The sequence below is a fragment of the Wolffia australiana genome, chromosome 14 (genome assembly GCF_029677425.1).
Source record: "Wolffia australiana isolate 7733 chromosome 14, ASM2967742v1".
NCBI classification, from domain to species: domain Eukaryota; kingdom Viridiplantae; phylum Streptophyta; class Magnoliopsida; order Alismatales; family Araceae; genus Wolffia; species Wolffia australiana.
In genome coordinates this window covers 12,879,021-12,906,461 of record NC_135848.1, presented here as the reverse complement: position 1 = coordinate 12,906,461, position 27,441 = coordinate 12,879,021, and the positions used below count along the sequence as shown (strand labels likewise).

Here is a 27,441-nt window from a genome sequence, read left to right as displayed (position 1 = left end):
ATGCATCTATCATTGGATGCCAGTCATATGATTGGAGCCGTTGTGATTTGAGATTTTCATGATTTTATGCATTCTATAGTCAACTGGAGCAGGTGTAGATTTTAATAGGCATGAGTGAGGAATGGGGAACTTCATACCAAAGAAGTTTGTCAACAGTAACTTCCAGAGATGTAAATCTCGAGGCAGATATATTGGTTTCAGTTAATAGAAGAGGGAGTTTACCCTTATCACACTGATGGATGGTAAAACTAAATCCTCAAGAGGGGTTAGAGAAGAAGAAGAGGAGATGCCTCGTTACATTGATCGTGTGGATACGTTAGATGCGGGGCTCATGAAGGGCTTAAATAAACTCTTCCAAGGAGAAATTCAAGGATGTAATTAGTTACCCAAAAGGATATGTGATTGTTAGTGAGACATATCCTATATGGGCTAATGGGCCCTGTTCTATAAGCCCATTAGCCCTCTTATCTGTTTCTCTCTCCATAGGGTATATATACCCCTTGTACATCTCCTTATTCTCTTAAGTCATTACTCTATTCTCCTCTCAATCTCTCGTTCTCTCCAAGGACCCTCTAGGGTTCACATGGTATCAGAGCATTCGATGAGAAATGGACGGCGGATTTTGCATTCTTGCTGGGAGATTTCTGATGGGATGCTGCTCAGAGGATGATGATTTTTTCCCCTCGATCTCGACACCGAATTAGGGAGACAAGGAGATTGATCTCGGCATCTAGGTCGGCCCACATCGGAGCTTCGATTTCGTCCAAGAACGCCCAGTGATCGGGGATCTTGGACGCGCGACGATCTTTGATCCCCGTCATCTCCTTACATCTCCATAGAGAATTCTTTCGCCTTCCCCGATCGTCTTGATTCCTCAAAGGGCTTGACATCACCCTCTTGGTGCACGGCCTTAGTCGTGCTCGCCATCCTGACCGCCACGTGCAGCCCTAGCTGCGCACAGCAGTCAAGGTCGCAGGCCGCAACCTTCAGGCAGCAACCCGCAGGCCGCAACCCGCAGGCTGCCGTCTGTGGAAGCCCAAGCCGTCTGTGGAAGCCCGAGCTGTCAGTTTCTCAGGTGAAGCCGAGGCCATGGTTGATGACAAGACTGCCGCGATGGCGGAGGAATTCTCCGACAACGATTTTCTGGAAAAACCACTGTCCCATAAAGTGGTTCACCCCCTGCCGCATCCATCCGATGCGGGTCGTCTTTCTGGCCCCAATGTTCTCAAATGGAGTCGCTTCGTGGAGTCTACGCTGCGGGCTCGATAGTTGTACAAGCACTGCACGGCTCCAGCACTTCCAGCCTCCCATCCTCATTATGCCGCATGGGATGCGAAGGAACATTTTATATTGAATTGGTTTCGTCTTCACACTCTCACGCCGGAGTTTGCAGACACGTTCCCTTATCAGGCCACGGTCAAGGGTTTTTGGGACCAAGCCAACTTATTCTGCGGCAAAGATGGGGACAATTGGCGTCTCCTTGATCTCGTTGACCAGGCCTACTCCCTCCGCCAGGGGTCACTGTCGATTATGGAGTATGCCCTGGCCCACAAACGTATATGGGATGAGGTGGATCACTATCTTCCTTCGGATGATACCACCTGTCTTATGTATCAGCATACGATGCGTCTCCGCTTGCTGGGCTTTATCCGTGGACTGAATCGTGAGTACGAGCATATTCGACGTGCTGCCATGTACCGCAAGGAAGGCCTGCCCACTATTACTGACTTAGTGAAGGAACTTCAAGAAGAGGAGAGTCACATCCTGAAGTTTGGCCGTCCAGCTTCTGAGGATTCAAGGGACTCGACGGCCCTCCTCTCTCGCCCCTCCTCCACTCCTACACCGGCCCCGGGTGGTACTGCCCCTGTGTGCTCATACTGCAACCGCATTGGCCATACTGAGTCCCACTGTCGGAAGAAATTCTGGGCTGAACAGAAGAAGAAGAAGAAGAAAGATGCGGCCATGGTTACTCAGTCTACCCCGTCCACGTCCGGCACTTCGTCTTCCGTCACCGTTGAGCAGTTTGACCGTGTGCAGGCCCAGCTTGCTAGTCTCACGTCCCAGCTAGCTGCCCTTCAGCCATCTGCCCCTACGCAGTCGTCCTCCTTCTTTGGTGCGTGCTCTCCCTCCCCCACTACGGAGTGGTATTGTGGCCATACCGCCTTTACTGCTCCCCGTGTTTCGGACACGACTTGGGTGATTGATTCGGGGGCCACGGAACATATGACCCCCTTCAACCACCGGTTTGTCTCGTATGATCGGCATGTTGGGAGTCGTACAGTACTCACCGCGGGAGGTGGCCGACTCCCAGTGGTGGGCATTGGGGCAGTTTACATTGATGGCCTCGGCGTGGTTCAGGAGGTTCTTCATGTTCCGTCTTTAAGAGCGATTTTGATGTCACCCCAGCATCTTGTCGATTCAGTGTTTTGCTCTTTTCACCTGACACCTGACGGAATGTCTCTGTCTGACAAGGTGGGGAGGACTACACCGATTAGACGAGAGCACGGGCTACTGCTGTTGGACGACGGGGGGACCTCGCAGTGCTTCCGGGTACAGCTTAGTCTTCGGCCGGCCGATGAGCAACGAAGGGGTCGACTTCATCTGACGCATCAGCGCCTCGGACATCCGTCTTTCACGTCTTTGCAGCGCTTATTTCTGACTTTGTTTGTGGGATTGGACCCGAAGACTATCGTGTGTGAGGCTTGTCAATTGGCTAAACACCGTCGTTCGTTTTTTCCCCCATCTCAGTCTCATACCTCGACGCCGCTGTTTCTCATTCATAGTGATGTCTGGGGACCAGCCCCCCGACCGAGCCTGCAGGGACATCGTTACTTCCTGATTTTCGTTGACGAGGCCACCCGGCTCACATGGACGTATCTACTTCGGGCCAAGTCCGATGTATCGGAGACTGTTCGCCATTATTGTGCCATGATCCAGACACTGTTTGGCCGTGGTATTCAGCGCTTTCGGTCGGACAATGCACGAGATTTCGTCAACGCCGATCTTGCTGCGTTCTTTGCCGACAGAGGGATCCTCCATGAGTCCTCGTGCGTGGCTACACCAGAGCAGAACGGCATGGCCGAAAGACGGATCGGCTACGTGACATCGACAGCTCGGACGCTTCTGGAGAACTATGAGGTCCCGTGGACATATTGGGGTGAGGCGATTTTGACGAGTACACATCTCGTCAATCGTCTCCCATCCCAATCACTGGGCTTCACTAGTCCTCTTGATCGTTTCAGTGCGGCTTTCTCGGAGGTCTCCTTGAAGACTGGTCTTCTTCCTCGCATCTTTGGTTGCACCGCGTACGTCCACGACACCTCACCGTCCTTGACGAAGCTGGATGCTAGAGCTCTACGGTGTGTGTTCGTGGGGTACTCGACTCTCCAAAAAGGGTACCGCTGTTATCATCCTTCTTCGAGGCGGTTCTTTGTCTCGGCGAATGTCACCTTCGCTGAGTACGAGCCCTATTTTGGAGACTACTCTTCCTCATCCCGCCTTCCGTTGGATGAGGCTCCTTCGGTTGATCCTTCATCATCTTCTCCTGATCCACCTTCCTTTGATCCTTCCGTTCCCCCCGTGCCATCTCCCGAGGTGCGTACGGAGCCGACCATTCCTGATTTCGACGTCGTTCCGTCTTTGCCTCCCCTTGAGGCCACCTCATCGTCGACTCCCAATGAGGATTCTTCTCCCGTTTTTCCTCTAGTGGAGAACTCACTTCCTCATACTCATGCTTCCGCTCCCTCTTCTTCCGGCGGTGGGCCTCCTTCCTCTGATAGTGACGATGACCACCTTGGCAGGCCCATCGCCCTTCGCAAAGGGGTTCGCAAGTGCACCCGCATTTCCCTTTATCCGATGTCTCATTATGTCTCTCTTGCACGGCTGAGTAACCCCTACCGACTGTTTCTTTCTCGCATCGACTCGGATCCTATCCCTCGCCGCATCACCGATGCTATCGCTTCTCCTCATTGGAAAGCGGCGATGGACGAGGAGATGCAGTCCTTGCTCAAGAACCACACATGGGATGTCGTCCCCCTCCCTCCGGGCAAGAAGGCGGTGGGTTGCAAGTGGGTCCACGCCAAGAAGCACCACGCAGACGGGACCCTCGAGCGCCGCAAATCTCGACTTGTGGCCCGGGGGTTCACCCAAGCTTACGGCATCGACTACTTCGAGACATTCTCTCCGGTGGCGAAGATGGAGACTATCCGTCTTCTCTTGGCATTGGCGGCTCATTTCCACTGGGTGATTTGGCAATTCGATGTGAAGAACGCCTTTCTGCACGGCGATCTGACCGAGGAGGAATACATGCAGCAGCCTCCGGGATATCCTCTTGGCCCGCCGGGCACCGTCTGTCGATTGCGTAAGTCCATTTATGGGCTGAAGCAGTCGCCACGGATGTGCTTCGGCCGCTTTGCCTCAGTCATGAAGGCCGAAGGATACACCTAGAGCAATGGGGATGCCACCTTGTTTTTCTGACATTCTCCTGGTGGCGTCTCCATCCTTGCTGTTTATGTTGATGATATGCTGTTGACGGGGTCCGATACAGTCGAAGCTACTCGTCTTGCTGCTACTTTGGCCAAGGAGTTCGAGATCAAGGCCCTGGGAGAACTCCGGTATTTCCTTGGCCTTGAAGTTGCTTACTCTTCGAGGGGTATCTTCGTCTCCCAGCAGAAGTATTGCACGGATCTGTTGACTTTGACTGGTATGACAGAGTGCACGCCAGCTAGCACTCCCCTCGACCCTAACGTCAAATTGGGGAAGGGGGAGGACTCGCATCCAGTGGATCACTATGAGTACCAGCAGATTGTGGGGAAATTGATCTACTTGACGCACACTCGGCCCGACATCAGCTTTGCCGTCAACCTCCTGAGCCAGTTCATGCATGATCCGCACGTCATTCATCGTCAAGCGGTCACTCGGGTACTCGCGTATCTGAAGGGCTGCCCAGGGAAGGGTGTGCTCTTCCCGCGAAGCTCGGACCGGACGGTGAAAGTATATACTGATGCAGATTTTGGTGGGTCTCTTATCGATTATCGCTCCACCACAGGGTATTGCACATTCATCTTCGGCAGCTTGGTTAGTTGGAAGAGCAGCAAGCAGGACAAAGTGTCCCGCTCTAGTGCCGAAGCCGAGTACCGAGCGCTTGCTGATGGGGCCTCCGAGGCTCAGTGGATCTATGGGATACTTCAAGACCTACGGGTTGAGTATTCCGGCCCGATTCACTTCTTCTGTGAAAACAAGTCGGCAATTGCACTGGCCAAGAATCCTGGCCAGCAGGGAAAGATCAAGCACATGGAACGTGACCGCTACTTCTTCAAGGAGCGGGTTGACGAGGGCATTTTCGACATTGATTTTGTTGCCTCTTCGGACCAAGCCGCTGATGTGCTTACCAAGGGCCTGTCTAGGCCTCTCTTGCAACGTGCAGTGTCCAAGCTCGGTATGGACGATATCCATGCTTCGCTTGCGGGGGGCTGTTAGTGAGACATATCCTATATGGGCTAATGGGCCCTGTTCTATAAGCCCATTAGCCCTCTTATCTGTTTCTCTCTCCATAGGGTATATATACCCCTTGTACATCTCCTTATTCTCTTAAGTCATTACTCTATTCTCCTCTCAATCTCTCGTTCTCTCCAAGGACCCTCTAGGGTTCACATACATTGAATAGTTTTATACATCCATGCTTTCATTGAATAGTTTTATATTTATATACACCTTCCACTACATAAAATTTGATTTAAAGTACTTCACCAAACCCCCTAGACCCAATAAAAGTGAGATATAATTCATAAAATTTCAAATTATACATGAAATATTTTATCAAGAGCAATAGAAAAAACACAAATAGAAAGGTTGAATTAAGCCACAAAGTTTGCCTCATGTTATAGGTGGGTCATGTGTAATAATTTATTTATTACATTTGGAAGTAATAAATAAATGGATCTCTTACTATTAGGAAAATAATCTGAGTGATTCATTTAATAATAAAAAATAAACTATGCTAATTAGTAAAACAAAAAAAATAAACATTACTATTAAAGACCATAAAATAAAACAAAACACAAAAAATTAGGGTTATTTCTCTATGTTTACTTATTTTTCCCAGTAATTCACATACCCGAGCATAATAATTTATACAAAAGTGTCATTCATAAATGCATTGAATTTAATCTGTTTAATCTATTTGTTTTTGTGGTGATATTACCAAAAGAGGTTGATTCATATATGGTGAATAATGTCATGAGTAAATAAGTAAACATAGTCTTAGGTTCTTTCTATGGACTAAGTGAGAGGGGATAAATCTCATGAACTAGTCTAATCCCATGATCCATTAATGGTTTCTGTCCTAAGTGACCTTTGACTTCCAATGATCTGTGGTGTTCCATCAAATTTCTATTAATGGTTTACACGTAAATTATTAATATTAAAGTGTTTTTTTGGCTCCATAGTTTGAGGAGTTCACTTCTACAACCATAAGTGACTTGCATCTTTGACACCTAATGGATCTTCATATTTTGAAATTTTCTCCTGATGAATCACCTGAGTCTCATGCGCATGAGTTTTGGATTTCAACATATCCCATAGTGACTATTCAGCTCCGTCAATATTTAAATATTTAGTTTAGCTCTTGATAATTCATTACAATATTAACTTAATTATGTGATATCATAGTTAAGAAAAATATTTTATTCAAGTCTTATTATTATTTTTTAATGTATATTTATTATACAAGTTTAACACAATATAAAGTTTAAACAAAAAATATACACACTTATACTCCCCCAATTCAAATATCCCTTTGTTATGTGAATCCATCCATATTTTTACCAGTAGAGGTTTCAACATCTTTTGAGCCTTGTGATGGAGTTATGTGGCATAAAAACAATCACTCTCCTATATATCATTCAAGTTCCAAAAAAAATCATGTTCATTATTATTCAATGTTATGTTTATAGCCAAGGAATAAATATAGTTACTAGTGAAATATCAAGATATCATAACATATTAATCAATCCTATTTAAACATGTATTATAAACATTCCTATTCATAAGAATAAAAAAGGGTCATCCAAATATCTAGATAGAATAGTATTATCTACCCCTTCCCCCCACTCATGTGATTAGGATGGTTAAATCCCCAATCATTTTTTAGGACTCTCTATGGATAGAATGTGGGTGCTCTTTAAGAAAAAATCACAGGATTGATATCATGGAATACTTGGATGGTATTATAACCATTTTCCAATCAATATTATTGATGTCTTAGTTGCGGAAGTGGTCAGATCGGAGAGGCCAAAAATGTCTTCTGAGTTGTTTTGTAAGGAGTCATTATGTATATAATTTGGGTGCTCTTTAGGAAAATAAGCCACTGAATTGATACTTACGAATACTTAGATGGTAGCACAACCATTTTTTATAAACATTTTTAATCATGTTTATCATGTCACAGCTGTGTAAGTGGTCAGACCGGAGACATCAAAGACATGTTGTGGATGGATAGTTGTGTTTTGAATACAACCCAAGAGCTCAAAATGGATACATTAAAAAAATGCATGGGTTAGATGCAACAGAAATTCCATGAAGGTGATTGAGTGGTCATGGCAGAATCATCAATTCTTACTTTAAGAGGTGGTAGACTTAGGGAAGATGAAGTTATACAAGAGTTATTGAGTTCACTGAATTTAAAGCGTTCTTGGAGACGTTAATGAAAATTCCAACAATTTCACAAATGGTTTACTAATTCATCAGTCCTAGGTGAAATGACTTAATCGATAATTGACCACACCTTAAGTTTCTCTAGGTGTGACTAGTGCATGAAGGATTATATACATATGGTAACTCGTGACAGTGAGGTTCCATAAAATATTTGGTAAGCTGTTATACATTCTTGAGCATGTGTGAAGTTTGGGACCTCATGTGTCGGCGACTTGAAATATTCATTATGAAAAATTAATCCATCAGTAATTAATTTATATGTTGGATATAATGAGTAAATGAGGTAACCGAACGAAGAGTTTTTGGGTGTTTAGAGTTATGAACTATATTGTTGCACGAGCCTTGCAGGTTACATACCCATACATTATTAGATGTCATATTATATACTGAAGAGTTTTCAATAATTTATTAATTCTCATATAAGACGAAAAATGCCTTCTTTAAAAAAAGACTCAGGAGATTTTGAGAGGGGCCCTTTTGTTGGGTTATATTGGCTCTGATTGATTGAATAAAATATAGTTTAATACATCAAAAGGTGTGAATCAATTCATAATTTATTTATAAAACTAAAGATGATCATTTTACCTTTTGGGCAATAATGCCACCCTTGACTTAGGCCTTGGCAATGACTCAAAGCCATTCACATGTCTGGCTTCTACACGTATCCACGTGATTGATGCAATGATAGATCTCATCTTCTTCTTCTCCAACTCTTCTTGAAGACCTAGTAGATCTTCTTCTCATCAAGTCTCTAACATCGAGAGAGTGGAATGAGGAGAGAAATAAGTAATGAAGGGATTCCCAAGTTTGGCTGGCATGGGAATCTAAAATGGGTGTCCCTTCCCTATTGATATTTATTTAAGGAATTTTCATAAAAGTCCTTATAACTTAAGCATATCTTCCAACGTTCATGAGTTAGTCCAGATAATATCTTTAATTTCATAATAAAAATTGACTGACCAACCTTGTTAATAAGTATATCGACATATAGATTAATAAACTTAGGATTAATTTAACTTAATTGATAGGTTAAGGTTCCTACCCAAAAACTGAGTGGATTCATCTAGAGGCAAGACAACTATGCAGCTTGAAGAAACACATTCAAGGAATTGTTTGACTGCTACATTCAACTCCACGCTAGGTGATTGGATACGTGACATATTTAGTTTTTTCATAATATTATTATTAATTTTATTTACATTTTCATGCAGATCAATCATGCATAGAATATAAATGAAGGGGGGGGGGGTCAAAGCCTGAGTTTATTTAAATTCTTTTAAAATTTTCACCCCAAGCATAGTAAGATTGAATGGGATATGGGTTATAAGGTGATATATCTCCTTCCACTAAATATAAGTTGTATGTTTGATTGTAGGAGAACATTGATAATTAAGGAAAAATAATTGGACGAATTGAAGGTATTAATAAATTATTATTATATATAAAATTGAAGAACTAGCGTGTTATTGAAATTTTTGTTAATGTTGTCAGAAAAAAATTCAATAACTAGGGCTATTGAAATGTATGTTAATGTTGTCTGAAAGTAAATGAGGACTATGGTGTTAGATTATTCCTTGTTCTGTACTTGTTGAATGACTTAGGGTTTTTTAGTTTTTTGTTGAGCACATTGTCAGAAACCTTCAACTTGGTTATTGATGCATTTCACTGGTACATCCCCCAAGAATAAAAAGTAACTCTGAAACCTTCAGCTACCAAACAAAAATTTTGAAAGGCCAAACAAAAATCTCCAAGTTTGACTAAAAAATAAATGGAATTTAGAAACACAAATTATAAATGTAGTGAATTTCATATACTTTTGTAAGATATTTGCAAAAGTAGTTGAAACCCTTTCATCTCCACCTATCTTAAATTGCAACCCAATGTGTAGTTCAGACAGTTTCTCCTAAATTCATCCATAAAAAATTATGGAATCCTCCATTGTTGATCTTTAATGTAATGATCTTGTCTTCAGTTATAAATTCTAATTGTTTTCTAGTGGTGTGAAAAAACATTTATTTTGCCTGTAAGGGTGCATCTACATATTATCATATCTTTAGATATCATGTTGGGTTCTACATTAAGAGCATATGATTTGTTGATATCTGACTTTCCACTTAGTCAATTCAGCCTGGGATCAAGGTATGATGAGTGTTTTCCCATCTGATATTCATCTGATATCAGATATCAGGAAAACAATTCCAATATCGGAATGAAATCCAGACAATTTCAGATAATCGGATATTCGATATCGGATACATATCGAATATCCATACTTAATATTAGGAGGGATATTGTAGGGGTCAGGATGTGGTGAATGCTGTTACCAGATATCTGGTCCGATATCCAAAAGTCAGAATCCAATATTCGAATAGAGGATATCCAAATCCATACCAAAAATTATATCCTGATATTGGTTTAAAGTCCAAGTATCCATAGTCAAATGAAAAAAGTAAGATAATAAAACAATATATAAATTGTTTCAAACATAACCTACTGTGAAAGTAACTGCACTCTTAGAACACATTGATTAGGCTTGACGTAGTCAAACTTGAAGTGGAGTTCATGTCACCGGATGGACTTTGGGCTGTCCCTGGTTAATATATATCAGATTTAATTTTAATATATCTCCTACGATTTGAAACAAATTCACTTCATCGAATATCAGTAAAATTCATTAAAAATGGTAAAAATAGTACTCAGGCATAAAAATATAATTCATACAGCTTACTTACTTATTTATATGTTTAATAATAAAACAATTAGTTATTTAAACTGTATTCCAATTTATGTCAGATATTAGAAAAACCAATATCTGACACCAATGTCTGATTTTGGCGTCCGATATCGAGTATAGGTAAAATATGGATATCAGATTTCCCATTTCCAATCTGGTAAAACATCCACTCTGATACTGTCATCCCGTATCGGGCTCAGCAAGTGGGCAACAAAAAGTACAATTTTGCATCTTTACGTATTTTGCTGATGGGTAAGCATAATTTGGCAACACCACTATGTATTCTAAAAAGATTGTCTAAGTGGCGTAGGATAAAAACAACATTATTAAAATTTGATCCCAGCCTTATATGGCTAGGTGGTTTAGGAGATTTATAAATTTGTCAAAGACTGTTGATTAGTAAACCTTTTCAAATAACATCCATCTTTAGTAGGGTCAGTGTAAAGATTGATTCCTTGTTGGCATCCAGACAAAAGCATGTTTAAAGGGTTCCGACATTGTTCTGACTAGTGTTACTATATGATGCACATATAAATGTAATAATCTTCATATTTTCCCAACGGACAAAAACTTATGCTCCACTGGTTACATATCGAGATTAAAGTCATGTAATCGCTCTTTCCCTCCCCAAAAATTGCGGCTGGCCTCAAATTTTCTCTGAAAAGAACCTCTGAAGAATGTCATACTCACCAAAATCTTCATGCACTCAGCAGAGGACCAAAAGGGGAAAAAGAGAAGGAAACCCACCAAACTCTCCACCATTCAGAACCCATTTTCTACCATTCTTGGATATCATCCTCTTCCTGATCCTCATTTCCATCATCATGATCCCAAGACACTTGATGGATGTCAGCAAGTCCCAGCCATCTCATCATGGGCTTCAGCTCCGCAGCCACCACTCCCATGCTGACCAGCCTCTGTATCCCCCACTGGACGTGGACACGTTCCCTCATCATGACTGCCTGCCAAATTATCCCATTATTTAGATGTCTAGGGTTTTTAGCGTGTTCGAGGGTTAGGTAACCTAGAAACCTAGAACCCCTCAATTGATTTCTTGTGGAGTAACGTTATGATGTAATGTTTACGGTTAAGTTATAATATGGTTCGGATCCAAGTTTAGGGTTTAGGGTTTATGGTTTAGGGTTTCAGCTGAGTTACCCGTTCTTGGTTTGACGACCGTTCAGCCTGCCAAAGCTGGGGCCGCCGGATTGACCGCCACCTGGACATAAAAAATTAAATACACAAGATTCGATAGCGCACGGGGTCAACGGAAGAACCAAACCTGGGAGATGACGGACGAGAGTTGCCGAATAAAACCCCCCTCACAGCAACGGAAGCGGCGGCAAACTGAGAGAGAAGCTCTCCGCCATGGATGGCTCCCTTCAGCCTTTGGCCTTGGCTGGACAGGAGACAGTCTGCATCGCTGAGGTACGAGGCAACAGTCCACGCGTCGTCCGCTGATTCATCGCGGAGGAAATCAAGCACTGAAGCCTAGAAAGGTCTTATCAGTTGTAGCATTTGGCTATAGTAATGGCAGTTAAATTATTAAATTACCGTTCTCGTGGAGAAAATCAATTACTGGCCTCGCCTGGGCATGGGCTTGGCTAAGAATCTCCTCCGGGGCATCCATCTTGAGTGGAAGCCGCACAAACCTCTGATCTAGCACAGCTCCTTTTTCAACTCCTGTAACATCAATGAAATATTTAACAATTACCTCAAATTTATAACAAGAAAAAAATAAGTGAAAATTCACAATGGTTTAGAACCTCCTTCAGCTCTCTTGTTGTGCAGGAATTTCCCCAGCGCATGAAATAAGGAGAGAGTATCGTCTCTCCCGAATGATATGCTAGCATCATTACTCACAGGAGATGAAAATGGCTCTAGATTTGAATTTTCTTTGAGAGGGGTAGAAGCGATATTAGAAGAATTTTCTGGTCTAAGACAAAAGTACTGCAATGATGTTATTGCATGCCGGATGTCACCCTGACTATGTCTTGCAATCTGGTTGAGCACATCTTCTGGCACACTGTACTCCTCTCGTTGGCATATAGCAGAAAGAACTTTTCTGATTGAATTTACTGTTAGCTGATTGAAACACACCTGTGATACCGAATATTATCAATTAACTATTAATGAAAGATATCAATGTTCAGATATGATATATACCTTGTGTGCTCCTACTCTTTCGAGGGTAGAAAGTATTTCCTCCATAGGGCAGCCTCTAATGCCATTAGAATCATCCTCAGAATATTCTGTCACCAAGATAACAGTTGGAACCAGAGCTGAGCAAGCCAGGATACGTAAGCACTCACATAATCTTCTATGACCAACTGTTCCATTCGTTACAGGAAGATCATCGATTAACAGGATAATGGGTTTTCTCAATCCATTTGTGTTGGTTGATGGAAGCACCGGGTATCTTCTTACGGTATCCACAAATGTCTCGAACTCATCCAACTTTGACACATACGATAAGCCTATTGGCATGTCCAAAAACACCAGAAATCAATGGATGAGTAGAAAGGAACTCAAGACAAATAAAATGATTAAAAAAGCAAAATGGGTGGAATATTTTGCAATAAAATAAAAAAAGTTACTTGAATTAGAATTGTGCAGGTGCTCTTTCCACAGAGTGGGGGTGGGTGTCTTCCATTCGCATACCTCAAGTTCAAGATGTGAGGCAATGATTTGGATTACAGCCTGCAAATTTATTCTATATTCATCACCTCTGGAAAAATCGATCAATAGAATCAAAGAAAAATAACTAAAATTACATAGAAACAGAGAATTTTAGACAGAAATATCATTAATAATGGGAAAACTTAAGAAGAAAAACTTGCCGATTTTCCGACTCCAGCTTTTCCAGTGATGAGAAGAGTGTAACTGCAGGCAGTGTCCTGAACAGAAGTTATAGGCTTAATATGCAGAGCATGAAATCAAAAGGCTTTTATCTCAATTCTTCAAAGGAAAACAACAGAAAAGTAGAATTAAAGTTGTCAACAATCACCTTCGGCGATTTGATTCTTTCTTCCAGCCAAAATCGTACTTCCTCGACCTAAAATGCAAAAGGTGCATAAATCAGATAAAGCTAGTCAACAACTCAAACCACATGAATGTACATATTACTCATGGCTAGCCCTCTAGATTCCGACGTGAGCATACCAGCATTGATTTTTAGAGCAAAACATAACTATGATTAAGTAATTGTGTAGCTTTATGGCCCAAAATCTAAAGAGCCAGATCCAATGTTTTGATATTTCTGGACTAGCACTATATCAAAACCAGAAATTATTGATTCACAGAGCAATGCCGAGAAAATAATTCAAAAGATTGTTTAAATTTGATAAGAAAAGAAGATCCAGTGACAGATGACCTTCTTTTTGTGAACTGCAAGATCAGCAATGGAATGCGGTTTATGCTTGTCAACCCACAGCTCGTTAATAGCTGCCCTTTTAGAAGCGGATTGACATTTTCCTACACTTTCAAAGATAGAAAAGAGAAAAAAAATTAGGTATGCCTGATTTTAAGCTGAAAAACGATAAAATTTTGGAAAAGAATTGGTTATTTTCGAGAAAGAGAAGAATATTATGGAAAATAGCACAGATAAATAAATATTTCTACGATGGGGTCCTTTTTTCATGCTCTTTCCTGCCAAATGTTCATGAACGTCGAATGCTGAAATGATTTTTGTCGGTTGATGAGGAATAATGGGGCAGATTCGATATGAAAAAACAAATAATTAAAAAACAATCCAGCTACGAAACTGAGTCATAAAGTAGCTTTTTTAAGAAGAAGTAACACCACTAAAACTGATCCTGGAGACTTTTCGCCTTTGAATCATCCTAAGAAAAAGGCGCATTAAAAAAAACTGTTAGGGACCTGCTCATTCTCAGTTTTCATAGCAAGATACACCGACAGTATTTTATTTGTTTCTTTAGATGTAGACGCATTCGAGCACTGATAAATAATATTAAATGGGTCACTCAAAAAAAGAAAATTGAGAACTCTGCAGAATGTGCCCGAATAAAAAAATCATCATTACAAAAACGTGACAAAGAGAATTAATATCCGAGGTGAAAAAATAAATTCACAAATAACCATTAGATTTTCCGTCGCATACCTCGGGTAACATGGACTCCATTTATGCATTCAAGAAAATCTTCAGAAAGAGCATCGAAATCACGCTGCAAGCAGACAGGCCCACGTCAAAGCCGGAGTCAAGTTCTACGAGTTTACGATGCAAGGAGAATGCACCGAGGAAACAGAAATCTCAACCAATCATCACAATAACGTTCTCCATGCGCATAATGACGCGAAAAAATATAGTAAAGCCTACCGAAAATAACGCAATTCCGCTACACTTTAATTTTATCTATCGAATATCATCCGTTCCTCGTGCTCATGTGGTGATCGTGATCATGTGACGGAACCGGTAAAAGAAGTAAACCACTGAACACCACGGAACCGCGACTAGTACCGATTCTAGTAACAAGAGAGTAATAAAAGGAAAAGAACACAACGACGCGACTTCGCAGCACCTTTGTAGGTCACAAAAGACAAATAAAAGGTGAATACACGTGAAGATCATCAAAAAAATGGCCGGGAAACGCCAATATCGGTCACTGCTCTTCCACACTTTCTCCGACGGACAGTATTCACCTGTTCAGGACTGTGGTTTTCATCCATCAACGCGACCCCGCGCTTCCGCAGAGTTCTGCTCCTCTTAGTGGAGGCCGGCGATTTCCGAGATTTTGACGTCGATCGCTTCCCACTGCGATGAAGCCGAGCAGAGGACGAAGCGATCGCCTCGCCGTCTCCATCGTCGACCTCAAGATCGCACGGATTGAATGATCTCATCTCCTCAACTTTCTCCACGTGCAGAGAACGAAACCTAGTCTGTTCTTCAGCCGATGAATGAGTGTAAATTTGAATTTTTTAAATACAATATATAAAAACATGTGAAAATTTTAACATCAAGGTGCTGTGGTGTAGTCGGTTATCACGTCAGTCTTACACACTGAAGGTCCCCAGTTCGAGCCTGGGCAGCACCATTTTATTACTTACTACTGATATTATTAATATTATATAATTATTTAGCCTTAATTTTTATTTTAGTATAAAAAATCTGATTTTTTAAATTTCTTATAAATTGTTAGGCTCATATTTTTGAGGGTGAAAAAGCTCTCACGGTTGTTGAATCTGAAGATACAGCATAAAAAATTTATTTGAAATAAGCTAAACAGTTTAAAATTTTATTATTTGTAAAAAGAGTCTGCAGACCTAATGTGCCTCAACGATAAATTTATTTCTCAAAACTATGTTGAGTTAATTACGGTAACGATGAGAAAGATCTTACGCTTGCTAAATCTATGATGCCCCACAAGAATATACTTTTTAGCATATTTTAAGAAATATCTAATTGGAAACTGTCCAATCCCAACGCTCTTGGATTTTTGTATGTATTCAAGATAAAATAAAAGTCTAATTACTTTTTGATAAGAAAGTAGAGTTACGTCAAATTCAATATAAGATTAAAATAAAAAAATAATGAGAGAAGACAGCAACAAGGAAAAAACAGTCTATTGTATATTTGAAAATATAGATATACTGTCAATAGTTGGCAATCTGTTCAATCCCAACTCTTTTGGATCGTTGAGTATTGTCTAGAAAAAATTAAATTCATATATCTGCATATATTTTGCCAAGAAATTACAGTAATATCATCTCAAATTGAAATAAACGCTAATTTTTAAAAAATTATGAGAGAAGAAAGCCACCGGAAAAAATACTTTAATGTATCTTCTAAAATATAGGTAATACTGTAGCCAATGGGCAATCTTTTTAATCTCAACTCCTTCGGATCGTTGAGTGTTGTCTAAAAAAAATTAAACTCATATGTCTAAATAATTTTTGCAGAGAAATTGGAGTCAGTGCAAACTAAAAAATAGAAGTTAAAATTTTTAAATGAAAAAAAAAATTATGAGGGTAGAAAGCAAACTGGAATCTGTCACTTCGATGGCACTCTAAAAAATCCGCACCAACCGATGGGATGTGTCCACTGACCGTTCTGTGCATTTAATATTTGATATTTATATAGCCTGCAAGTACTTCTGTCCTTGTTGGGGGGATTTGGACAGACCCAGAGACGCAAACATTAAGATCAAGATGATGAACATGATGAGGAATCTGAGAGAAGCAGCAGTTCAACAGAGAGACTTTCTCTATCATATTCTAGAGAGAGAAAAAAATAACCCTAAAAATCCAAGAAGGAAAACTGACTGCTCAATCTGCTGTCTCTTATTATTGAGAGAGAAAGGAAGAAATCTACAATCCAACAACTATAACAGGACTGTCCTCCGTTGTTCTCTCTATCATCTTCTTCTCCTGGTTAGGGGCGATCTAGAGAGAGAAAGGAATAAATGTACAACCCAAGAGCAATGACAGGCCTTGCCCGGTTGGTCTCTCTATCATCTTCATCTCCAGGTGAGGGAAAACTCTAGAGAGAGAAAGGAAGAAATCTGCAATCCAACAACTATAACAGGACTGGCCTCCGTTGCTCTCTCTATCATCTTCTTCTCCTGGTTAGGGGCAATCAAAGGAGTGAAAGGAATCAATGTACAACCCAAGAGCAATGACAGACCTTGCCCGGTTGGTCTCTCTATCATCTTCATCTCCTGGTTAGGGGAAACTCTAGAGAGAGAAAGGAAGAAATCTGCAATCCAACAACTATAACAGGACTGAACTCGGTTGCTCTCTCTATCATCTTCTTCTCCTGGTTAGGGCAACTCTTGAGAGAGAAAGGAAGAAATCTACAATCCAACAACTATAACAAGCCTGGCCCCGGTTGCTTCCTCTATTCTCTTCTTCTCCTGGATAGTGGATAGGATGAACTCTAGAGAGAGAATGGAAGAAAGCTCTTGGGGAAACGCCGGTTGTCTCTCTATTATCTCCTTCTCCCAGATTGCCGCAAATATGGAGAGAGAGAAAGGAAGAAAGCAACAATCTATAACAGGCGCCGGTTGTTCTCTCAATTATTTGTTCTTAACCCAGATTGCGGCAAATCTACAGAGAGAGAAATGAAGAAAGCTAAAATCTAAAACAGGCGCCGGTTGCTCTCTGAATTATTTCCTTATCCCAGATTGCGGCAGATATAGAGAGAGAAAGGAAACTAGCTTACAGACCGAGAACGATAACGGGCGTTGGTTGTTTAACTCTATTATCCCCTTATCGTGGATTTTGTCAAATCTATAGAGAGAAACGAAGAGAAATTCAACGTTCTTGCGTTTGGAGATTCTCCAAATTCCTTGTTCCGTTTCCAGGAACTGTCGCTGGGGACGACCAGCTTCGGTACGAGCAGGAGAGGAGCAAATAGGGTTCCTGGGCAAGAGAGAGAGATTTTTGGTTGGTGATTTCTCTGAAAGGAGGAGCGAGAATGAAGAGAGAGAGAGAGAGAGAGAGACGTTATCGGGCAACGGGCCTCTACTGCGTTTCAATGGTAGCAGGACGCTGCAGGGAGGGAGCAGGACGGATGACGGAGGAGGCGGCGAGACCGTTAGATATCCTGCCGGACGGTGCCGATTCGGCGGCGAGGACAACGAGGACTTGGCCACTGTAGAACACGATTTCCTGGACCGCTCGAAGTCATAAATTTCCCCGGATAGGAAAGAAGGGATTTTTTTTTTTCCTTTGGATCTCTTAGCTTGAAGGGGCGACAATTTTATCTCATAAAAAATTCCATTTTTATGGGAATCCTGATTAGAAGCGCAAGACCCAGGAGATCTTCCGCACGAGAGATGAAGAAGACCCACAAAAGAGGAATTAAATCTCCTTTTTAAGAGATCTTCTGTCTCTGAGATGAAGACCCACAAAAATGGAATTAGATCTCCTTTTTAAGAGATCTTCTGTCCGAGAGACGAAGACCCACAAAAATGGAATTAAATCTCCTTTTTAAACCTCCCCATAACGCCCCCTCTCCCCAGCCTCTCTTCTTCTTCTTCTTCTTCTTCTTCCTCTTCCTCTTCCTCTTCTCTCTGAGCTTCCACTTGAGATCATGTGGCAGCAAGTACCAGAACCAGATCTGCCCAAGTCCCCTCTCCTCTTCTCCTCTTCGTCTGCTTCTCCTTCCTCTTCTTCTCCTTTTCCTCTGTGCAAGCAGAGAACAATGGAGGAGGTGTGGAAGGATATAACTCTCAACAGCGCCTCTCCCATGTCAGAGATCACAACCCACCAAGCCTACTCTCAAGAGCATCCTATCGGACCCAACTCCAGACCCATGCGGCCCGTCGCCGGTCGCGGCGCTTGTTCAGTGCAACCGGCGGGCCCGCCGCCAGGGTCCGCTCCGGCCACCCTTCTCCGCGTTAACTCCAGCCCAGATTCCCCATACTTAAAGCCGGGTCGACGATGTCACCCTTGTTTTTCTCCATCTTCTCATTCTTCTTCTATCGTCTTCTGCAATAACAAGAAGCGGGTTTCTCAGCAGCCTCCTCTAGTCCTTGATTCCGGCGATCTCCGGAATAAGCGTATGATTAAGAACCGTGAATCCGCCGCGAGATCTAGAGCGAGAAAGCAGGCATCTTCCTCTCCTTCTCTCGCAATTTCCGCCTTCTTCTCTTCTTGCTTGCTCGCTGATTATTGAAGTATTGTTGGCAGGCTTACACAAACGAGCTGGAGCAGGAAGTGAATCACTTGACGATGGAGAACGAGAGGCTGAGGAGGCTGTACGAAGAGGTTTGCAAATTTGCGATCTATTAGGGTTGGATAAATTGATTGCTGATATTCGCCGTTGATGAGCAGCTTCGCGCGAAGATGGCGGCGCAGATGTCCACCAAGAAGGCTCCCCAGCGGAGCGCCTCTGCTCCATTCTAAGTCTAATATCCGCGGTTAAACCCTGTTCCTGCATGAGATGCCAGGCCCTAGGCCAGTGCCTCTGAAAGTGAATTTATTTTTTCTTCTCTCTCCCTCTCTCTCTCTCTCTCTCTCTCTCTCTCTCTCTCTCTCTCTCTCTCTCTCTCTCTCTCTCTCTCTCTCTCTCTCTCTCTCTCTGTATGTACATTCATCTTTGTGACTATCAACCTCTACATCCATCAATATATCTCTGAATATGCATTCATCTTTGTAACTATCTATCTCTGCATCCATCAATATATCTATGTCTTTACATTCATTTTTATAACTATTTATCTTTACGCCCATCAATATAACTTCTGTCTATACATTCATATTTATCTCTACGCCCATCAATATATCTTTGTCTATACATTCATCTTTATAACTGTCTATCTTTGTCCACTTATCTATCTATCTATCTATCTATCTATATATATATATATATATATATATATATATATATCTATCTATCTATACATATATATATATATCTATCTATATATATATATATATATATATCTATCTATCCACCCATCTATCAATCTATCTATCTATCTATCTGTCAATCTATCTATCTAACTATCTATCCACACATCTGTCTATCTATCTATCTAGCTATCTATCTATCCACCTATCAATCTATCTATCTATCTATCCATATATCTATCTATCTATCCACCCATCGATCTATCTATCCTCCCATCGATATATGTGAATATCTATCTATATATCTATCCACCCATCGATATATGTGGATATCTATCTATCTATCTGTACATTTATCGACATATCCTTCCATCGATCTGTCTATACACCCATCAATAAATCTACCCATCCATCAATCTTTGCATCATCAATCCATGCAGCTATCATTCTATACATCTATCTACATCAATCATTATACCTATCCTCTTCATCCCTTCGAACCACTCTCTGCAACGGGTCCTTGCCTAGTCGCTCAGATGAATTTGAACTGCGATAAACAAGCAGAATATAGTCTCCGGCGGCGCCGCCACCAAAGACAGAGAGACGTGTGTCCGAGTTACTGTCCCCGGGCCGACCGGGTGCACCATTTCTGCCTTCTTTCCACCTTTTTCTGGCAGATTTAGTGATTTACTCACCATGCATCGTCTCTCTCCGCTCATCTCTCTCTCCTCTGCACGGCTCGTCGCCCACCGAAAATCGCTGAAGAAACCGCTGTGCATAAGATAGAACATGAGAGAGAGAGAGAGAGGGAGGGAGAGGAGATAGAAAAGGCTAACAGGGTACAGCTTTTTGGGTCATGTCAGTCCTTCGAGCAGGGGATTCCATAAAATTTATCTCTGTGTTAGGCACTTCAGAACCTATCTGGCTTGTCCGACTCGAGGGGCTGCGATGATGTGACGTTCATCTCCGTGGCCAGTCTCCGCCTCCTCTTCATCTCGTGAAGGCTCAAGGCTAGAGTATAAGTCGTCTTCTTCCTCTTCATTTTCCAGCTCCACCCACCTTGTCCCTCTCAATGGGCATCGTACGAACGCCGTGGCAGGTACTAGATGGGAACCCTACGCTGCCCTCGACTTCCAATTCGTCGTCTTTTCTCGCTATTTTCTCTTTCTCCCTCTCAGGCTTTGAAGGAGATGACTGAACCACTCTCTTTCTCTCTCTCTCTCCCTCTCCCTTTCTCCATTAATCTCTCTCTCTGTCGCTCTCTCCCTTTCTCTCTCTCTCTTTCTCAATTAATCTCTCTCACTTTCACTCTCTCTGTCTCTCTCCCTTTCTCTCTCTCTCTTTCTCTGTTAATCTCTCTCACTTTCACTCTCTCTGTCTCTCTCCCTTTCTCTCTCTCTCTTTCTCTATTAATCTCTCTCCCTTTCACTCTCTCTGTCTCTCTCCCTTTCTCTCTCTCTTTCTCTATTAATCTCTCTCACTTTCACTCTCTCTGTCTCTCTCCCTTTCTCTCTGTTTCTCTCTTAATATATCTTTCTCTCCGTATCTCTCTCTTTCTTCTTCTCTGTATCGCTTTCCCTCTCTTTATCTCCCTCTCCCTCTCTTATTCTCTCGTTCTTTCTCTCTGTATCTCTTTCCCTCTCTTTATCTCCCTCTCCCTCTCTTATTCTCTCGTTCTTTCTCTCTGTATCTCTTTCCCTCTCTTTATCTCCCTCTCCCTCTCTTATTCTCTCCTTCTTTCTCTCTGTATCTCTTTCCCTCTCTTTATCTCCCTCTCCCTCTCTTAATCTCTCTCTCATTCTCTCGTTCTTTCTCTCTATATCTCTTTCCCTCTTTTTATCTCCATCTCCCTCTCTTATTATCTCGTTCTTTCTCTCTGTATCTCTTTCCCTCTCTTTATTTCCATCTCTCTCTCTTATTATCTCGTTCTTTCTCTCTGTATCTCTCTCATACTCTCTCTCGGTATCTCTGCCTCTCTCTCTCTCTCTCCCTCTCTCCCGCTCGCCCTGTATCTATTTGTCTCTTTATGTCCCTCTCTCTCTCTCCCTGCATCCCTTTCTGTCTCTTTATGTCCCTCTCCCTCTCTCTATCTGGATCTCTTTCTACCGCTTTATCTCCTCTCCCTCTCTCTATTTCTTTCTCTTTCTCTCTCTTTATCTTCTCTTCCTCTCTCTGTCTCTTTCTCTTTCTCTCTCTTTATCTCCTCTCACTCTCTCTATATCTTTCTCTTTCTCTCTCTTTATCTCCTCTCCCTCTCTCTATCTCTTTCTCTTTCTCTCTCTTTATCTTCCTCTCCCTTTCTCTATCTCTTTCTATTTCTCTCTTTATCTTCCCCCCTCTCTATATATCTATCTATCCATCCAGCTGTCTAAGATAATGATGACTCAATGGGCACTCGGGCTTAGCCACTTTGTCACTTTATCTTGATTCAGTTACCAATGTTTTCTGGGCGAAGCGCGCAAGGCTGTTGCAATTAGTAAACTTTTAGAATGAAGTAATTTAAGCCGTTTTAATAAAAGTCTATTCGTTCTTATGCACTGTACAAGCACATCTGATGTTGTTACTGGTATATGACTATCATCTCGTCTTTTTCAGTCGTCTGAAATCAACGAGAAGAGATGCTTGTGTGATTCAATGTGACATAACTGTCCCCAAGCTGGAAATGGAGACTACTCCAAGCAACTTTATAGCATATTGGGCTTGTTTTTCTTACGCTGCAGAGTCTTCCTTTAGTATGGCTCATATTGAATTCTGGGACGAGTAATATACGAATTTCAACCTCTTGGTTCCCAAACACCTATTCACTCTCTCACAACCGCTTTAGATTTTTGAAATCAACTGCTTCGTAACTCGCTAGATTCATAAACGAGTTTGGTGTTTTAACACCATGAGATTATTTATTCTCGAGGGTTCTTTGGAATTTATGCCCAGTCGCACAGAGTAGGACCTCTAGAAGATTTAGTATCTTACTCATCGCGGTTTTTGGTTGAGAGCAGGATTCTTATATTTATTCGAAGAGGGTTACAACGCTTATACTAAAGCATCAATATTTGCTAAAACTTTGAATTCCTTCGTTGAGCAGTTTTCGATGATTGAGATAGACTGACCTTCACCTCTTAGTGTATATTCCTGTAAAACGTTTCCTCAGTGATGATCATCTCAGCACTTAATTTCATTTGTAGCTGAAGAGAATCGAGCTCATGCAAGAAGAACAAGAAGAGGATAGAGGAGAGAGAGAACGATCACAGCGAAAGAGACACGCTTAGAAACATTGTTGTATTCCACCACTTATTTGTTTACTTTACATGTTGGTTCGTATTTATATTAGAATATAGTAGTCGAATTACAGAAATATTTCTATTTTTTAATCCTTTACACGACTGACTCCTCAATACCCCGTCAAGTGCAACGACAACACATGGACCTTAAGCTTGTCTCTCATGGTGCAATTCAAGACTGGGACAGTAGGTTTGTCAGTGTGTCAACCCATTGCCCTTCCCAGGTGAAAAAATATTATTTGGAGTTTCTTAGATCTACTCTCTAATGAGAAGAAAGTCTATCTCAGAGTGCTTTGTTCTTGTATGCCAGATATAACTCTAATTTTGTCACGCCATATAATGTATGTTGAGCCAGCTTCAATGTGTATTTCTCTCAATAGGGACTATATCCATATAATTTCTGAGTTGGAATTATCAAGGTCCTTGTATTCGGCTTCCGTGTTTGATCTAGTGACTGTTGGTTGCTTTTAGAGCTCCAGGATATGATATTCTTGCCGATGAGTACTAAAAAGGTTCATGTTGATAGTTTATCCATGCTTTCCCCGGCCATTCTGCATCAATAAATGCATTCACGATTAAATCTGAATATTTATGAATTAGTAAGCCGCATGAAATGCTTCCTTTTAAATAGCTAAGTACATGTTTTAATGCTTTCCCATCATTCCTGGTTAGAGAATCCAACTTTTGAGATGCCACAAAGGATATATCTGGTCGGGTCAATTTGAGATACTGAAATGAACTGTCAATTTGAAAACCGTGGGTATCATCAACATGGAGTATTATAAGTAGCGCAAGAACTCAACAAGGCACGTTGAGTGGTTGAAGGTTTACAGTTTCCTATATTTGAAGGAAGTAAAATTGAAGAAATATGTTTTTATTGTGATAAAATGTAGGCTTGTGTTTTATGAACTCAATTCCAAGAAACAAAAGTGCTAAGCCTAAATTTTTTATATAAAATTCAGAATATATATGACATAATGAAATTCAAATATAGAATAACTTAGACATTACATTGAAATATTATTGACCTAATTCAATATAAAAATTAGGATCATCATAACAAAGTTTCAAAAACAAAAATGGATATGTGTTATATCCTATAAATATGAGAGTTATAAGGCAGGAGGATAATGTTTTGAACCAAACTCCTGGAAACTTGTTCAGTCCATTGAGATATTTTTTGAGATGACTGACATTATTGGATAGTTTGGGCCTTTAAAACCAGGAGGTTTCTCTTTATATTTAGTTTCATTTAAATATGCATGTGAGAAAGCATTTGAAACATCTCACTGATGAATCTTCTAGAGTAAAAGACGGATGGTATGATGTTTATTAAGTGGATTAAGGGTTCCTGTAGATTTGAACTATTCTCGTTAACTGTAACCTTTTGCAACCAATGGGCTTGGTATTTATCTATGTCACCAGTAAGTTATAAACCCATTTACATCCGGCGATATGCAAATTTGAATTCATAGGAAACTAAGTTCATGTGTTGCTTAGAAATTAAAGCTTGAAGTCTTGTAGTTGCAACTTCCATCCAATTCTGATTCTTGGATGAGACAGTGAACAAGGTAGGTTCCCCAATATCAGTTTTGTTAACTGTAAGACAATATGATATAGGGTGTTTAACTGAACAGTAATTTAATCATTTTGATTTTTCAGGTTTAATAGAATTCTTATTTTCACAGAACTTTAGATATACTCCCTCCCATTGATAGACATAATGGAGATTTTTGGTTTTCAAGATAACTCCTGGTTCAGGGGTGCATTCTAAAGTAGTGTGTCTGCCTTTCTCAGTTTCTATTAAATTAATAGGATCAATTCTCAAAGAGTATTATGATATTTCTTATAAATTTGATTTATCAGGACTTTGAACAGACATGGATTTATGAATATTAGAAGTCATAGGAATAATATTGTCCTCATGATCATCTGTAAATATTTTAGTAGAAGTTGATTCAGCAACAATCTTGTGTTATGAATCAACTACAAAGTAATATTAGCCTTGATGGATACATCTCTAGGATGGGATCCAAGAAACCCAAGTTGTCGTTTGTGTAAGGAATACGCGAAAAGGAAAAAAATCTTCAGGAAGAATGACACACTGCAAAATCAAAAAAACCACCCTCTATCATGAAATTTATTTGTTACTGACATGCATTGGACTATTGACCAATAATGTGCATCTTGCAGATACTGCTTCCGACTTGTTAACAGCATAAGGTCTCAAATATTGATAACAGAATCAACTGAAGGCTTTGAGAAAGTAATAAAAAGGTTGAATATCAAAATGTCGAGTTAGCCATGATTCCATCTTATAATTGTCTGGCATATTGCAATAATGAAGCAAGGAAACTAATTTATATTAAATGCTTATGTTTCCTCTCTGATATCACAATTTGTTCAAGGGTGTGTGGACAAAATAATGATGGATATTATGTGTCCTTGAAGTCGTTCACTCTTCCATGCCATGTTTTAAGCTCGTTGAAATAAAGATTTTTTCGTTATTACTCTAGTGTAATGACCTTGTCAGCATGATGATATCAAAATACAATGATGATCAGTAATTACTCATGTATTATAAGAATTTCTATTTGATGTATTATAAGAATTACAAACATCAAACTATCTGCATAGAATGGCACTATCTAACAAGTATGGTTGAGTAATAAACTCAAAATTAGGGTTTTAATTTGTTGGTGCTCTTGAATTGAATCAATAAAAATATAAACTTGTAGTCAAGTAAATCTAGTTAGTGATGAAAGCAGATTGTCTCCACAGTGAAAAATAATTAAATATTAAATCTCGTTTAAATAGTGGTTAATGAGATGAGGGTAAATATGTATAAACTATTTGGTCGAGGGGGAAAGAAAATATACGGTGAGAATGTGATAATTGTTCATAAGGTTAAGATGGTTACAATCGATAGTGATAATGTGGCTATTATAAGAATTATTGAGAGCGTTAAAGGGACATGATTGATATGGCTATTATAACAGGAAGATGAAATGGATGCACACTAATGTTTATAATGAAAAGAACCAATGTATGATGAGTATGCTTCCCGTAGATGCTTAAGTTATGGAAAGATCATGGTGACTGGTGAGTGCATCTGATCTCTCCCTTTTCTCTTTTTCTTCTTCTCACACACCTAGGACACCAAAGACTGACTTGAAAAATAAGAAAAAAAATAATTCATTTTCAATCAGCCCACATATGTAGGAAGCACATTTAAGTATAATTTTTAAAATGAACCACACATTCATTTATAAATCAGAAAGCATGGATGGAAAGAGGGGTAAATATGAAGCTATCAATCTTGATCAACCTTCTGAATCATCAGATATCAAGCTTTGAAGTTATATAAATATTGGCCAACCATTTTTCTCTCTCCTCATCAATGCCACTAGCACTTGATTCTTTTTCGTTAACGATCTTGGAATCGTGATAAATTCCCTTTTAATCAGTAACATGTTTTACCCATCTTCTATCAAGTACAAATCTAAGAGAGAGAGAAAAACACATTTTATTAATTAATGATTGTGTGATGTGGCAACGTGAAATGTACACCACATCAGTACTTTTTCATTTTTTTAAATGACTTGCTAACGCTTTTCATTTTTTCCAGGAAAGATAATTCTCATGATTTCATGACATGGCAACATAAACTACAACTCCACGTCAACATCGGCTGGGCCAACACGTCAACACAAGCTCTGATGCAATGATAATACATTTCCATTTTTGGCCAATCATAAGAAGCCATGTCATGTGCCACTTTTTGACCTTTTGATTTTTGAAAACCTATCAAAATTAATGATATCTTTTCTCAATCTCTGTACGCATTTATTGTGATTTTTTTCTATCTGTCCACGACACTTGTAAATTTAAATTTTAAAAAGGGTGTAAGTCAATGATTGGCCAATATGGGATCAACAAGAAATGCCATAATGGTAACTTTGGCAAAGATTGGTCATGACAATCATTGCATAAATCACCGGTTCCTCGCAATTTGATGAATCCAATGACAAAACTTGGCAAGACAGTAAGAAACCCTAAAAGAATTCATAACTACATAAAAATTAAATGTAAAAAAGTGGTATTTATACGTAAAAAGTGGTCTTTTATAAATTTAATGTAAAAAAATTAAGGAAAATTTCATATTCTGAATCAAAATTATTTTCTTTCAAGGTATGATGTAAAAAAAAATACAAAATACAAAGAAATATACAAAAATCAGAATATGAGTTATGATTGGCCAAAAATGGAAAAGTATTGTCGTTGCATCAGAGCTTGCGTGACGTGTTGGCCCAGCCGATGTTGATGTGGAGTTGTAGTCTATGTTGCCATGTCATGCAATCATGAGAATTATCTTTCCTGGCACAAATGAAAAGCGTTAGATAG

The 27,441-nt window shown here is 40.4% G+C and overlaps 2 protein-coding genes, 1 long non-coding RNA gene and 1 other non-coding gene across 7 annotated transcripts; 3 read left to right on the top strand and 1 right to left on the bottom strand.

The window, feature by feature from the left end:
- Nucleotides 1-10,972: 10,972 nt before the first annotated feature.
- Nucleotides 10,973-15,338, bottom strand: ATRAD17 (RADIATION SENSITIVE 17). 3 transcript variants are annotated; one of them, XM_078586270.1, is made up of 12 exons: nucleotides 15,107-15,338; nucleotides 14,568-14,631; nucleotides 13,821-13,921; nucleotides 13,455-13,502; nucleotides 13,288-13,344; nucleotides 13,045-13,147; nucleotides 12,614-12,924; nucleotides 12,214-12,547; nucleotides 12,002-12,130; nucleotides 11,730-11,931; nucleotides 11,606-11,666; nucleotides 10,973-11,409 (listed from the first exon to the last, which is right to left on the bottom strand). In XM_078586270.1, exons 1-12 carry the CDS (start codon nucleotides 15,302-15,304, stop codon nucleotides 11,224-11,226), a joined length of 1,794 nt encoding a protein of 597 aa, XP_078442396.1. In that variant the 5' UTR covers nucleotides 15,305-15,338; the 3' UTR covers nucleotides 10,973-11,223. The 3 variants fall into 3 exon arrangements, with proteins under 3 accessions (XP_078442396.1, XP_078442398.1, XP_078442397.1); XM_078586272.1 differs by having other exon boundaries at nucleotides 13,821-13,926; nucleotides 15,107-15,248; XM_078586271.1 differs by having other exon boundaries at nucleotides 11,173-11,405.
- An 86-nt stretch (nucleotides 15,339-15,424) lies between these two features.
- Nucleotides 15,425-15,498, top strand: TRNAV-UAC (transfer RNA valine (anticodon UAC)). Its single transcript has one exon. It is a non-coding gene; the product is annotated as a tRNA-Val (tRNA).
- A 2,878-nt stretch (nucleotides 15,499-18,376) lies between these two features.
- On the top strand, nucleotides 18,377-19,400 carry LOC144712092 (bZIP transcription factor 27-like). Its single transcript, XM_078586273.1, has 3 exons — nucleotides 18,377-19,016; nucleotides 19,097-19,174; nucleotides 19,241-19,400. Exons 1-3 carry the CDS (start codon nucleotides 18,498-18,500, stop codon nucleotides 19,310-19,312), a joined length of 669 nt encoding a protein of 222 aa, XP_078442399.1. The 5' UTR covers nucleotides 18,377-18,497; the 3' UTR covers nucleotides 19,313-19,400.
- A 559-nt stretch (nucleotides 19,401-19,959) lies between these two features.
- LOC144712104 (uncharacterized) lies at nucleotides 19,960-23,178 on the top strand. 2 transcript variants are annotated; one of them, XR_013583732.1, is made up of 3 exons: nucleotides 19,972-20,858; nucleotides 22,355-22,519; nucleotides 22,942-23,178. It is a non-coding gene; the product is annotated as an uncharacterized LOC144712104 (long non-coding RNA). The 2 variants fall into 2 exon arrangements; XR_013583731.1 differs by lacking the exon at nucleotides 22,942-23,178 and having other exon boundaries at nucleotides 19,960-20,858; nucleotides 22,355-22,539.
- The last annotated feature ends 4,263 nt before the right edge of the window (nucleotides 23,179-27,441 follow it).